The 16,384-nt window shown below is 34.7% G+C and overlaps 2 protein-coding genes and 1 long non-coding RNA gene across 6 annotated transcripts in view; all 3 read right to left on the reverse strand.

Annotated features, from left to right (window-relative positions):
* LOC139482685 (uncharacterized) overlaps positions 1-273 on the reverse strand; it is a 106,635-nt gene extending 106,362 nt beyond the window's left edge. Inside the window, exon 1 of the mRNA XM_071266753.1 lies at positions 177-273. Coding sequence (XP_071122854.1) covers positions 177-260 — 84 coding nt within the window. The 5' untranslated portion in view covers positions 261-273. The remainder of the gene's footprint in view (positions 1-176) is intronic.
* Positions 1-16,384, reverse strand: part of LOC139482692 (RUN domain-containing protein 1-like) — a 726,769-nt gene that overhangs the window by 645,402 nt on the left and 64,983 nt on the right. The gene's annotated exons all lie outside the window — the stretch shown is intronic.
* On the reverse strand, positions 6,511-14,638 carry LOC139529657 (uncharacterized). Of its 2 annotated transcripts, none has more exons than XR_011665858.1 (4): positions 14,494-14,638; positions 8,309-8,483; positions 7,561-7,584; positions 6,511-6,603 (listed from the first exon to the last, which is right to left on the reverse strand). It is a non-coding gene; the product is annotated as an uncharacterized lncRNA (long non-coding RNA). The 2 variants fall into 2 exon arrangements; XR_011665859.1 differs by having other exon boundaries at positions 14,477-14,638.

Genomic DNA, 16,384 nt, shown 5'->3' on the forward strand with positions numbered 1-16,384 from the left:
ATAAAACCTTTACTATCTGATTCAGTTCTGTGTTACGAAAAAAATGAGACCCCACTTTATATAATTCTAACAAATATTTGTTGTCCATTAAATCCGTCTGATTAACAACATGATTTTGTGTAGATTCTGTATAAAGTGATATTTGGTCGGAGTAAGGTGATTATATCTATCATTACCGTGGTGTCTGTAGCCTCTAATTGACTGCCGTGAGTGACCAGGTAAGTCACCACCTCCAGGTGTCCTTCCCCAGCGGCCAACATTAATGGTGTCTTTCCAATCTGTAATATCAACATATAACAGACATCAAAACTTGTGTCATAAACTGGACAATGTTGTGTAATAAATATAAACAAAATATATATCACATGAATCAGTGGTCAAAACTTAATAAAATGACCAGTCACACTTGTATTTATATTCTACATAAACAACAAATAAACAACATCTTTTATTGTGAGATGTCAGAACTTCCATCAGAATTGTCAGGTTAAAAAAAAACTTTTTTCTAGAAACGTAAACAATATTTATCAGAGTTCGCGAAAACTTTTTTTGATCCGTCAGTCATAGGACTGACAAAGCAAGATTATATGCCGGTCCTACAAATTTTTTGCTGGTCCTACAAAATCTGTCAATTTTATCCTGAAATAAAATCAATAGCTTATTTCAACGGAAATTAACTTTATTTATTATATAAGGTTCCACCGCCGATCGTTTGCCAGGAACAGCTCCTTGAACAAATTTGATAGGCCACATGTGGCTCGCCGCCTTGGTCAGTTGGTTTGTTTATAATAAAAATCGGAAACCAGTACCGGAAATTACCGGCAGGTACATCTAATGACCAATGAAAAAACGGTCCATCTGATAACCGATGTAAAAAACGTGCCGACATAGGCACTGCAACGGCCGTTTTTGCATCGGTCATCGGGACCGTCACAAGTGGACAACATACTGGTCCGAGCCTCATTTTGGCGGTCAGGACCGACAGGACCGACGGTTTTCGCGAACTCTGATTTATATCAATGAACTCAGCTGGACAATACAATTAAAATGAGACCCCACTTTATATAATTCTAACAAATATTTGCTGTCCATTAAACCTGTCTGATTAACAATGATTAAGAAGAATGATCAAAGTGGAAAAAAAAAACTTTTTTCAAGAAACATAACTAGAGGCTCTAAAGAGCCTGTGTCGCTCACCTTGGTCTATGTGAATATTAAACAAAGGAAGCAGATGGATTCATGAAAAAATTGTGTTTTGATGATGGTGATATATGTACATCTTACTTGACTGAACATTCTTGCTGCTTACAATTATCGCTATCTATAATGAACTTGGCCCAGTAGTTTCTGTGGAAAATGTTACCGGTAGTAAAAATTTACAAATTTTATGAAAATTGTTAAAAATTGACTATAAAGGACAATAACTCCCCAGGGGGTCAATTGACCATTTTGGTCATGTTGACTTATTTGTAAATCTTACTTTGCTGAACATTTTTGCTGTTTACAATTTAACTCTATCTATAATAATATTCAAGATAATAACCAAAAACAGCAAAATTTTCTTGAAATTACAAATTCAGGGACAGCAACCCAACAACGGGTTCTCTGATTCATCTGAAAATTTCAGGGCAGATAGGACTAGACCTGTTGAATAATTTAACCCTGAACAGATTTGCTCTAAATGCTTTGGTTTTTGAGTTATAAGCCAAAATCTGCGTTTTACCCCTATGTACTATTTTTAGCCATGGTGGCCATCTTGGTTGGTTTGGCGGGTCACGCCACACATTTTTTGAACTAGATACCCTAAAGATGATTATGGCCAAGTTTGGATTAATATGGCCCAGCAGTTTCAGAGGAGAAGATTTTTGTAACAGATATATAAAATTTACGAAAAATGGTTAAAAATTGACTTTAAAGGGCAATAACTTCAAAAAGGGGTCAACTGACCATTTTGGTCCTGTTGACTTATTTGTAAATCATACTTTGCTGAACATTATTGCTGTTTACAGTTTATCTCTATCTATAATAATATTCAGGATAATAACCAAAAACAGCAAAATTTCCATAAAATTACCAATTCAGGGGCAGCAACCCAACAACCGGTTGTCTGATTCATCTGAAAATTTCAGGGCAGATACATTTTGATCTGATAAACAATTTTACCCCATGTCAGAATAGCTCTAAATGCTTTGGTTTTTGAGTTATAAGCCAAAAACTGCATTTTACCCTTATGTTCTATTTTTAGCCATGGCGGCCAACTTGTTTGGTTTGGCGGGTCACGCCACACATTTTTAAACTAGATACCCCAATGATGATTGTGGCCAAGTTTGGTTGCATTTGGCCCAGTAGTTCCAGAGGAGAATATTTTTCTAAAAGTTAATGACGATGGACGACGACGACGACGGACGACGACGACGACGTCGGACGCCGGACGCCAAGTGATGAGAAGAGCTCACTTGGCCCTTTGGGCCAGGTGAGCTAAAAATGAGTTATATTTTCTGATTCAGTACAAAGAGACAAGAAAAATAAGACCCCGCTTTATATAATTCTGTCAAGTATTTGTTATTTTTAAAAGATGTTTTACATTAGATCTGTAGAATTAACATTATCTGACTAAAGATGTTAACACAACTTGTTCTCATCAACTTCTCATTAAAATCAGATGTTTATAAAATAATTTTTCGTCAGAAAACAAAATAAAACCTTTACTATCTGATTCAGTTCTGTGTAACGAATAAAATGAGACCCCACTTTATATAATTCTATCAAATATTTGTTATTAAATCTGTCTGATTAACAATGATGAATGAGCAAAATTTAAAAAAAATCATTTCAAGAAAAATAAAAAACGAGTTATATTTTCTAAGTCAGATTAATGAGACAGGAAAAATAAGACCCCACTTTATATAATTCTAACAAGATTTAATGTCCATGAAACCTGTCGATTAACAGTATTTTGTGTTGATTCAGAATAAAAGCTTAAAAAGAATTCAGTGGTATTTCCATGTAAAATGTTTGTGTGGAGTATAAGTGAAGAACTTCAATAAGCCGTGTTTTTACTTTTTGTTTGCGTTGCCTATAAATGTGATATGTCACATGTTTGTGAGCAGTGAAAGGGTGTCATTGCTGTGTCACTTGTTGGTGTTGAGTATAAGAGTGTCATTGCTATGTCACATGTTGATGCTGAGTATGAGTGTCAGTGATATGTCACATATTGGTGTTGAGTATAAGAGTGTCATTGCTATGTCACTTGTTGGTGTTGAGTATAAGAGTGTTATTGCTATGTCACATGTTGGAGCTGAGTATAAGTTTCATTGGTAAGTCACATATTGGTGTTGAGTATAAGAGTGTTATTGCTTTGTCACATGTTGGAGCTGAGTAAAAGAGTGTTATTGCTATGACACATATTGGTGTTGAGTATAAGAGTGCTATTGCTATGTCACATATTGGAGCTGAGTATAAGAGTGTTATTGCTATGTCACATGTTTCTGTTAAGTATAAGAGTGGTATGGTTACATGATGGTGTAGAGTATAAGAGTGTCATTGCTATGTCACATATTGGAGCTGAGTATAAGAGTGTTATTGCTATGTCACATGTTTCTGTTAAGTATAAGAGTGGTATGGTTACATGATGGTGTAGAGTATAAGAGTGCCATTGCTATGTCACATATTGGTGTTGAGTATAAGAGTGTCAATTGTATGGTATATGATTGTGTTGAGTATAAGTACCATTGTTATGTGCCATGTTGGTGTAGAGTATAAGAGTGTCATTGATATGTCACATATAAGGGTTGAGTTTAGAGTGTCAGTGATATGTCAAATGTTGGTGTTGATTATAAGAGTGTCAGTGATATGTCACATGTTGGTGTTAAGAAAAAAAGTGTCATGGCTAGGTCAAATGATGGTGTTTAGTAAAACAGTGTCAGTGCTATGCAGATGTTGGTGCTGAGAATAAGCATGTCATGGTCATGTCACATGTTGGTGTTGAGTATAAGAGTGGTATGGCTAGGTTACATGTTGAGTATAAGAGTGTCATTTGGTGTAAGTATGTCATTACTATGTCACATGTTAGCAGGTTACCCATGTCATGTTTAGTATGTTTATGATGTGGTGTCACATGTCATGTTCAGTAGAGGAGTGGTGGATGAATGTTGTATGATCGGGTGTCACATGTCATGTTCAGTTCAGGAGTGGTGGATGAATGTTGTATGATCAGGTGTCACATGTCAAGTTCAGTACAATAGTGGTGAATGAATGATGTATGATCAGGTGTCACATGTCATGTTCAGTACAAGAGTGGTGAATGAATATTGTATGATCAGGTGTCGGATGTCATGTTCAGTACAGAAGTGGTAAATGAATGTTGTATGATCAGGTGTCACATGTCATGTTCAGTACAGGAGTTGTAAATGAATGTTGTATGATCAGGTGGCACATGTCATGTTCAGTATAAGAGTGGTAAATGAATGTTGTATGATCAGGTGTCACATATCATGTTCAGTACAAGAGGGGTGAATGAATGTTGTATGATCAGGTGTCACATGTCATGTTCAGTACAAGAGTGGTAAATGATTGTTGTATGATCGGGTGTCACATGTCATGATCAGTACAAGAGTGGTGAATGAATGTTGTATGATCAGGTGTCACATGTCATGTTCAGTACAGGAGTGGTAAATGAATGTTGTACAATGTGGTGTCACATGTCATGTTCAGTAGAGGAGTGGTGAATGAATTTTGTATGATCAGGTGTCACATGTCATGTTCAGTACAGGAGTGGTGAATGAATGTTGTATGATCAGGTGTCACATGTCATGTTCAGTACAGGTAGGTAGATGAATGTTGTATGATCAGGTGTCACATGTCATGTTCAGTACAGGAGATGTAAATGAATGTTGTATGATCAGGTGTCACATGTCATGTTCAGTACAGGAGTGGTTAATGTATGTTGTATGATCAGGTGTCACATGTCATGTTCAGTACAGGAGTGGTAAATGAATGTTGTATGATCAGGAGTCACGTCATGTTCAGTACAGGAGTGGTAAATGAATGTTGTATGATCAGGTGTCACATGTCATGTTCAGTACAGGAGTGGTGGATGAATGTTGTATGATCAGGTGTCACATATCATGTTCAGTACAGGAGATGTTAATGAATGTTGTATGATCAGGTGTCACATGTCATGTTCAGTACAGGAGTGGTAAATGAATGTTGTATGCTCAGGTGTCACGTCATGTTCAGTACAGGAGTGGTTAATGAATGTTGTATGATCAGGTGTCACATGTCATGTTCAGTACAGAAGTGGTAACGAATGTTGTATGATCAGGTGTCGCATGTCATGTTCAGTACAGGAGTGGTGAATGAATGTTGTATGATCAGGTGCCACATGTCATGTTTAATACAGAATTGGTAAATGATTTTTGTATGATCATGTGTCATGTCTTGTGTCATGATGATGCAAAATTTATGTAAAACCAAAGGAATTTTTTTATAGAATACCATGAAAGTGTATGTTAAGTGTCATAAAGCATAATAAAATAAATCACAATGTTTCAGTTGTATGCAGTTAAGAAGTATCAGACGGCAACCTTTTGACATATAAACATGAATGGTATTCATCAGTGTAATGAATAAATCACAATGTTTCAGTTGTTTACAGTTACGAAGTATCAGACAGCAACCCTTTGACATACAAACTGGAGTGGTATTCATCAGTGTAATGAACTAAATCACAATATTTCAGTTGTATGCAGTTAAGAAGTATCAGACGGCAACCCTTTGACATACAAACTGGAGTGGTATTCATCAGTGTAATGAAGTCAATCACAATATTTCAGTTGTATACAGTTAAGAAGTATCAGACAGCAACCCTTTGACAAACACACTGGAGTGGTATTCATCAGTGTAATGAAGTAAATCACAATATTTCAGTTGTTTACGCTTTCAAATTATCAGACAGCAACCCTTTGACATACAAACTAGAGTGGTATTCATCAGTGTAATGAAGTAAATCACAATATGTCAGTTGTATACAGTTCATGCAGTTAGGAAGTATCAGACAGCAACCCTTTGACATACAAACTGGAGTGGTATTCATCAGTGTAATGAAGTATTTCAAGTTAGTTTGTTTGTAGCTGTTATTTGTCTTTTCGTCTGGCCATGGCATTCTCTTTCTACTTCGTGTACTTAATGTGTTTTTTCGCTGTTTTACTTGGGTATAGGTGTTGAATATAGGAGTTGTATACATTAATGTTGCGTACTGATGTTTCTCACTGTTTGTGTTGAATACTGGAGTTCACTATATTGGTGTTGTGAAATATTGTTTTGAACTGTTTTTGTGGAATACAAGAGTTCTATAAACATTTGGGATGTCTAATCATGTTTCATAATATTTTGAAGACTATTTGCAATAATCAGAAATTAACATTGAATCACTGAACACTAACAAGAGCAATGTTTAACTGATTCATATTGTGTTTACTATATATAATAAATACATTTTACTTCACTTACCCAATCATCAGTTCTACATTCCAAACTAGCTCCGTTCTTTACACATATTTCTACCTCTTTTATATTCCCCTCCTTTGCAGCTGTAAGAAGTTTCTGTAAGCAAAACAAAGTTTTAACATTTTCCTCTAGAACCATGAGAACATACAAATGTATCATAAATATAATAATTGAATTTAATAAGCTACATGTTTACAGTTTCCATAGCTTATATCAAATACAGTGATTACCAAACCGAAGTAAGATTGTTGTCTATAGTTTTTTTAGAAAAGACTTTATAGACAACTGTAGTATGCATCAGTTTTTGCTGGGGTTTGTATTGCTTGATCTTTAGTTTTTTATGTAATACTTTGAAGATTGTTGTTTGAATTGGGTTTTTTTTTTTTTGCCATGGCGTTGTCAGTTTCTCTTCAACTTACATTGTAAAAGAGTTGTGAATATCCTGTGATATCTTACATCTCTTTTTTTGTTCCCTGGAATTTTGTATATTGAAATTCTTCTCACTGTAATGATATTGATTTTTTCCTATTCTCCTTCTTACAAAACTACACACCTGTATCTTTCTGTACAGTTTATTGACAACATAGGTCACATGACATAGGTCACACGACACAGACTGACTATGAGAATACTGCACACCTGTATCTAAATTCTGTACAGTTTATTGACAACATTGGTCACATGACACTAACTGACTATGAGAATACTACACGCCTGTATCTTTCTGTACAGTTTATTGACAACATAGGTCACATGACACTGACTGACTATGAGAATACAACACGCCTGTATCTTTCTGTACAGTTTATAGACAACATAGGTCACATGACACATACTGACTATGAGAATACTACACACCTGTATCTTTCTGTACAGTTTATTGACAACATAGGTCACATGACACTGACTGACTATGAGAATACTACAAGCCTGTATCTTTCTGTACAGTTTATTGACAACATAGGTCTGACTATGAGAATACTACATGCCTGTATCTTTTTGTACAGTGTATTCACAATATAGGTCATATGACTTTTAAGAAGAAAAACTTACCTCATCCCAACTTGCCATTATATCCTGTAAAAGAAAAAGAAAACATTGTATCAAATTTGTACTCAGTTGTTATTTGATGAGGAATAATGAAACTGTAATTATGATGTCATATTTAGATTGTCCCAATATGTTTAATTATTGAAATTGATCAAATCTGTATTTTCTCTAAATTATGATTAACATCCAAATTTGTGTTATGTAACATACCACCATAAAAAAAAATTGTATTATATAATTTTAGAACAAAATCACTCTTATTTTAAATAGATGCTGTACTTTCAGATTTTGCCTACATTTTAGTGTCACGTTAAAACAATCAAGAGCCATAACTCCTGAGTAGTATAACTTTGTTAGTCTTGTATTATTTTAATTTTAGTTTCTTGTGTACAATTTGGAAATTATCACTGGACTAGTATATATTTGTTTAGGGGCCAGCTGAAGGACGCCTCCGGGTGCGGGAATTTCTCGCTACATTGAAGACCTGTTGGTGACCCTCTGCTGTTGTTTTTTATTTGGTTGGGTTGTTGTCTCTTTGACACATTCCCCATTTCCATTCTCAATTTTATTTGTCTAAATTAGTTCTGTCACTTTTGTCTGGTGGAGAGTTGTCTCATTCGCAATCATACCGCATCTCAGTATTTTTATATTGTTAAAACATCTTCAATTTCAGCATAAATCATTAAAAAAAAAACTTTAAGTAAAGTATTAAAGCCCCTGTCTTAAGCTAATTATCAATTTTATTAAATACCCAAAGTGAAATCTGTTGGTCCAAGTTCTGCAACTGTCAATAAAGGATTACACGTGGGCCTTCGTTAAACTCTAATTTCAACTTCAGTATGTTATGTTAAGTCTGTCTTCATGGACTTTATGCCACTTTATATTACATACCCCTTCTGCCAACAGTCAATTAACATGATAAGAAACTGCAAATAAAGTTTTATAAAAAATGTTAAATAAATACACAGATGAAAACCTGTAAACAAGGCCTAAAATAAAATTTCATTTGTTTGGCATTGCCGCCCGACCCACTAAAAAACTTGCCGCCCAAATAATTTTATTTGCGTTTCAGAATATTTTTTTTTTTTTATTTAAAAAAAATCGAAATTGTGCCGGAATTTGATCGTATCCGCCCAGATTTGTTCCTGGCTTTACTTATTTCAAATCACAATCTTAAAAGCGCTTGCCTTACACTGTATTCATGTGTGTTGGGAGCAAACATTTAAATGACATGGGATAGAAAAAGTCTGCCAAAAGTAATGGAACGGGGACCCAATTATTTGCCCTATTGGAACGCATTGAAAATCATAGTAAATACATAGGGTCCTGTTCAATAAATAATTTTGATAGTCACCTTATGACTTCTGGTTCATGTTAGGCATTCATTTTGCAGTGTCTAAGCACAATCTCAGTACCTCATGACCGTCATTCTGTTGCAAAAATTTGTTTTTATTGACAACAGGGTCAGTCTGTCTACTTCCAGGGAAGAATAAAGGCTAGAATTTAGGCAATTTACTCTATGTACTGACGCCAGATTACATTGAAATCAATCAAAATTTTTACAGAAATTTAAACTAGAAAGCAGACCCTTTAAAATAAATCTACAGTCAGTTACAGAACTAGTGAAATAATAACACTACACAATTTATAACAAAAGTTATATATTTTTTTTAAGAACTACATTCGTGGGTACCGGACTGGTTGCCCTAACTGGGATCCTATTCCTAATGTCAAAGAGGCCGGCAGAGGAAAGCATCTCCCTATGCTGCAATGCATTGGTTAAGGGAGATGGATTTTATCAAAAATAAAATTTTAAGCTATTCTTTGAAAGAAACGTTCTGAGAGACCTTGTAGAGGACTCAAATTTTATCTTTTGTAAAGCAGAAACAGATGATTTCTGCTTGGCTTTGTCGCTTCATGAGATAGAAGTTTTTCACCAGGACATCACAGAACAAATATGTGTGGCTCTTACATGTTTTGAACTTATTAAATATTTGAAATTTATCATTGACACATTTTCCCTTGAACCAGAGAACAAAGTATCTACTATTGTCAGAACCACAATCATGCAGCATTCAAGATAATTATGGCTGTAAGCACCAAAGCTTAAAGACCAAAATGGTCCCAGATTTACAGGTTTATAGTAGTTTTGTACCAGTAGATGCTAGCCTGGTACAAAACATACATATTTTAAAGACTAGCATCTTGTGTCTATTGAAGTACTTCCCCCTTTTCTTGCCTTTCTTCTTAACATGAATAAGATAATTCTTAAAACATAAAAGATACTGACAGAAACATATTTATAAATGTATCTAGTGTACTAGTGATGAATAAAATCCCCTCCTTTTCCACAATTCTAAGGGCTCATTAATTTATCTGTATTCATGTAATGCATGTCCAGATTTCTGTTAATCAAACAAGCATTACAACCCATAATTTATTTATCTGCAAAAATTGTCTGTCCTGCTGCATATTTCCATTTTGAATTTATCATACGTTTTAAACCTAGCCCTGAAAAACCTTGCACTTGGATAATATTAGTATAAACGTCTATTTGTGCCAACCTTCCAAATATTTAATATTTTGCTATCCTAATTTGGTCATATGTGATAAGGTTAGTTTCCTCCCGCAGGTTGGCGTTTTCCTTCAAGTACTACGGTTTAGTACGCCACTAAAACTGACTGCAGGGGTTTCATTATCTTTCATGTTGACCCGTACATTCCTATTTGTAGGTGGTACTTTTCAATGTATTCAATGAACATCTTATATAAAAATTCCTGAATTTAGGCGGTACTTATCAGTAGCATAAGAGGGTAAAAGTACCGGGTACCACCTCTTAGTGAATGGCCTGCTGACTGCCATGAAATTACCCATAAGGTGTAGAAAGTGATGTTTATAAAACCAAAGCAAACAATCAAAGTTTTAAATCTTTGTCCATTTATACAAGGAGCCGTAGTGGTTGAGCCATTTAACTTGTGGTAATTTTACCAAACTGTGACCACAACTTCAAATGTGACATCAGGCCTCTGTTCAATGGGCAGTCCATCAATAAAAGTTCAATTTTCACGTCATACATTTTATATGGTTAATTTGTCAGTTTCCTGCCTCAGTTCTGTTTTTTCTGGGTACTTTGGTTAACTCTGCCAATAAAACTGACTGTCTTACATGAAATTATCCATATGATGTAGAATGTGACATTGACGGTTGACCCCTTTCAAAGAAACCACCAGCATGTACACACAACAATGCTGCAATGCTTTAGACAACATTGATCTAGAGACTTCATGATTAACATGATTGTATAAAGCTTTTAAATGTAAAAAAAATTAAAAAATCTCTACCTACCTACCCACCTGCTGATAGTGTGGGTCGGCAATGCCAAACAAACAATTTTTTTAAGGGTGGCCCTATCATTAGGTAACGTTTTTTCATATCAAGGAATTATTTAAAATGAAATTGATATTGCGTTCCTTCCTATTTTATACTAGACTGATAAATATATATTTTACTCAAAATTTCATGCAAACGAGACCGGAAAAAGGAAGTACATTGTAGATTTCTGCGCAAATTCCAGAAAAGGGGGGCCCCCTAAATCCGCCTCTGGACAAGCTGGGGCTACGTAACCCGGCTTGTAGCCCAGTCTTGCAAAACTGCCAGTGGACGTTGTAATCCTCGACTATGCCAGACAAGCTTGGGTGTTTCTTGGACACCCTGCTGTTTTTATCGCAAAAATCTCTGACTTTTAAATACTGTCAAACTGAAAATCATTATATATATGCTTCCTGAACAGGGAGATCAGCAGTAACTGTGTAAATAAGTTAACTGTCAAAATATGTTTAATATTTTTAATTAACACCATAATTTGTGTATTTTAAAAATGTTTGACAAAATAATTTGTGTTTCTTCCCCCGATTCTATCACCCTTCACAAATCCTTAAGGCCAAAAAAACTTATTTAATTTAACAAACGATAGTTAATTTCAGTCCCAAAGATTGTTTTTATTTGAATTTGTGATACAGATTATATTATTTCTTAAGTCCCAATACCAGGAATCATTAAGGACTTTATTTTGGTTTATTCATTCAGGAAGAAAGTGTAAAGTTTCTGAAAGTAGGATAAATGTTGAAGGAAAAGTCCTGACATATCCTGGTCTATATTATATTTATTTTTGAAAGTCTTGAGATATCCTGAGAATTCCCCTAGTTTAAAGCTGCTTGATTTGAAAGTCCTGACATTTCCTATATATCAACTTTTTCCCTAAAAAAGGGGCTAAATGCTTTACAGGATATTTTCAGGCCCCTAATTCCTAAACTGTTGGACCAAAACTCCCAAAATCAATTCCAACCTTCCTTTTATGCCATAAACCTTGTGTTAAAATTTCATTGATTTTTATTTACTTATACTAAAGTTATAGTGCGAAAACCAAATGTCTTCGGACGACGACGACGTCAACGTGATACCAATATACGACCAAAAATTTTTCAATTTGTGGTCGTATAAAAATTGAATCGTAATTTTCTGTCTATATGCACATCATTTTAGTATGTCCTCATTATGTACAAAGTTCATGAATTTCTGTTGTGTGGTTTTAGAGGAGTTGCAATGACATGAACAGGACTGATGGACGGACAGATGAACAGAGAGACCGACGGATAACAGTGTACCATAATACGTCCCGTAAACAGGTTTATAAAAATGTAAGTGGGACAACAGAGGGAAGGGAATTTGATTGCCACTGGAAAAAAGGGTATATGATTGATGGGAATAGACATGTACATTAAGCCTTCCAAGAGTAATGAGTTGTTGCCATGGGTCTTTTATGCGCAGCCTTTATAAACATACTGTATGTTCAGGATTTCAGGATAATAATATTTCAATATAGAACTTTTATTCTTTTCCAGAAATAAACAAGAGTGCACACGCTGAAATGTCTCGCCTTCTATACTGATCATTGATATTATGTTGATAGTCCTAAGTATAAAGCTAAGCTTTATAACAACTGTCACATAAAATTAACATTAACCAAGATAACTAAACATAGACCAATGAACCTTGAAAATGACGTCAAGGTCAGATGAACCATACCAGGCAGACATATACAGCTAACAATGCTTCTATAGTCTATACAACATATATAGTTGACCAATTACTTATAGTTTAAGAAAAATAGACCAAAACACAAAACCTTAACACTGTGCAATGAACTGTGAAAATGAGGTCACGGTCAAATAAAACCTGTGCGATTGACATAAAGATCATAAAATATTTCCATACACCAAATATAGAAGACCTATGGCATATAGTATTAGATAAAAAGACCAAAACTCAAAAACTTAACTTTGACCACTGAACCATGAAAATGAGGTCAAGGTCACATGACATCTGCCCGCTAGACATGTACACCTTACAATCGTTCCATACAACAAATATAGTAGACCTATTGCATATAGTATGAGAAAAAAAGACCAAAAGACAAAAATTTAACATTGACCACTGAACCATGAAAATGAGGTCTAGGTCACATGACATCTGCCCGCTAGACATGTACACCTTACAATTGTTCCATACAACAAATATAGTAGACCTATTGCATATAGTATGAGAAAAACAGACCAAAACGCAAAAATTTAACTATAACCACGTAATGTATCCATCATCTGTGAAGAAGTAAAGGGTTGACAAGGCATACAGACATAACTTTACTAAAGACAGTTGATATTATTATATCCCCTTTAACATGTAAACTTTAGTTTACCATAAACAATATATATCCAGTTGTTACAACGACAAGGTACATGGACATATAGACAGTATATTGAAGTAAGTTGATTTGATTATCTCCCCTTTAACATGTTAGACTACCAGAAATAATATCTGTCCAGCTTTTTCACTGACAAGATACATGGACATATAGACAGTATATTGTAGTAAGTTGATTTGATTATCTCCCCTTTAACATGTTAGACCACCAGACACAACATCTGTCCAGCTGTTTTACTGACAAGATACATGGACATATAGACAGTATATTGAAGTAAGTTGATTTGATTATCTCCCCTTTAACATGTTAGACCACCAGACACAATATCTGTCCAACTGTTACACAGACAAGGCACACATACATATTTACAGTTATATTGAAGTAAGTTAATTTGATTATCTCCCCTTTAACATGTTTAGACCACTAGAAACAATATCTGTCCAGCCGTTACACTGACAAGGCACACATACATATGGACAGTATACTGAAAAACATTAATTTGATTATCTCCCCTTTAACATGTTTAGACCACTAGAAACAATATCTGTCCAGCCGTTACCCTGACAAGGCACACATACATATGGCCAGTATACTGAAAAACGTTAATATGATTATCTCCCCTTTAACATGTTAGACCACCAGAAGTAATATCTGTCCAGCTGTTACACTGACAAGGTACATGGTCAAAAGGACAGTATATAGAAGTAAATTAATTTTAGATGTAACGCGTCTTCTGATTGGCTGACGTTATTTTGTTGTGAGCCCATATACATAATTTAGTCATGTGACCGTGACGTCATTCACGTAAAACATGGTTTTCTACGGCTTAAAATGGAATTTAGAATTAAATTAATCATTAAATCAATTTGATTACCTCCACTTTAACATGTTAGACCAGAAACAATATATGTCCAGCTGTTACACTGACAAGGCACATATAGACATATGGACAGTATATTGAAGAAAGTTAATTTGATTGTCTCCCCTTTAGCATGTTTGATCACCGGAAATAATGTCTGTTTAGCTGTTGCAATGACAATGTTTTTATTTATTGGCTCATGCCATCAAAGCTAATAAGATATCATATAATACTTATAAAAAGACTCGATGTAGTGAATGTCCAAAAAGAGACACTTAATACATCAGAAATATATATACCGAGTATGATTATATACCCAAAATCCTAAACAGAAGTCTGTTCGTTCTAGTTCTGAAACTGTCAACAACTACAAATCATCCTTCATAAAACTCCAATTGCAACTTCAGCTTATTTCAAAGGGTATCATCATGGCGTTAACACCAGCTGCCACAGGTCAATAACAATCTGCAAATAAACATCAAATTTAAATCATGTAAAAATAATAGATATCGTCATATGATGCTGGGTAAGTCAATCAAATTAAATCAGTTTTTGTATTACGTTTTCGTATCTTACTCCTTGCAGTGTGTTAATGATATATATCTCTTAAGTAGATAACAGGCCACAACTATCATGACTATAAGAGAATCATTTTATTTGATATTTCTTCCGTTCCTATGTTGAGCGATTGGTTGAAATAATGATAATGCTACATTGCACTTATTATTTGGCAAATTAAATTCTTATCTATAAATGATAATCAGCAAAGTTGTTGTATGGGAATTGTAATTAGGTACTTAACACTTTCCTCCATTGAAATTTTTTTTTTGCATACTTGTTTCGCATAGGATTTTTTTAATAAAATGCTGAACATATGCTTTAAAGTATTAAGGCATTGCGAAAAACAACTGTTTTGTCAAATAAATTTAAGTCAGATCAGATTCCTATGATATTCCTTTTCATATTGGATACAAATTTTATTAAGTCAACTGCAGATACTTTGTAGTCAAAGTGTTTCAACTGAGGTACTACAGAGGCGTCAAAAGGCGTCATTATGGAGGAAAGGGTTAATAGAACTAGAATACATGCGATCCCCTTTATCTGGTAAATGACATCATAAAGGCACAAAACGAACTTTAATAGAACTAGAATACAGGCGATCCCCTTTATCTGGTAAATGACATCACAAAGGCAAATCGAACTTTCATAGAACTAGAATACAGGCGATCCCCTTTATCTGGTAAATGACATCACAAAGGCACAAAACAAACTTTAATAGAACTAGAATACAGGCGATCCCCTTTATCTGGTAAATAACATCACAAAGGCACAAAACGAACTTTAATAGAACTAGAATACAGGCGATCCCCTTTATCTGGTAAATGACATCACAAAGGCACAAAACGAACTTTAATAGAACTAGAATACAGGCGATCCCCTTTATCTGGTAAATGACGTCACAAAGGCACAAAACGAACTTTAATAGAACTAGAATACAGGCGATCCCCTTTATCTGGTAAATGACATCACAAAGGCACAAACGAACTTTAATAGAACTAGAATACAGGCGATCCCCTTTATCTGATAAATGACATCACAAAGGCACAAACAAACTTTAATAGAACTAGAATACAGGCGATCCCCTTTATCTGGTAAATGATGTCACAAAGGCACAAAACGAACTTTAATAGAACTAGAATACAGGCGATCCCCTTTATCTGGTAAATGACATCACAAAGGCACAAACGAACTTTAATAGAACTAGAATACAGGCGATCCCCTTTATCTGGTAAATGACATCACAAAGGCACAAACGAACTTTAATAGAACTAGAATACAGGCGATCCCCTTTATCTGATAAATGACATCACAAAGGCACAAACAAACTTTAATAGAACTAGAATACAGGCGATCCCCTTTATCTGGTAAATGATGTCACAAAGGCACAAAACGAACTTTAATAGAACTAGAATACAGGCGATCCCCTTTATCTGGTAAATGACATCACAAAGGCACAAACGAACTTTAATAGAACTAGAATACAGGCAATCCCCTTTATCTGTCAAATGACATCACAAAGGCACAAAACGAACTTTTCTGGTTAAGGAGACTCGCGGGTATAAGATTTTCAGAAAAAAATTGAACATTAATTTTTCAATACAAATTTTATTTATTACCTTAAGTAGTTGTTACTTTATCATATGGTA

Source organism: Mytilus edulis, chromosome 7, assembly GCF_963676685.1.
Source record: "Mytilus edulis chromosome 7, xbMytEdul2.2, whole genome shotgun sequence".
Taxonomy (NCBI): domain Eukaryota; kingdom Metazoa; phylum Mollusca; class Bivalvia; order Mytilida; family Mytilidae; genus Mytilus; species Mytilus edulis.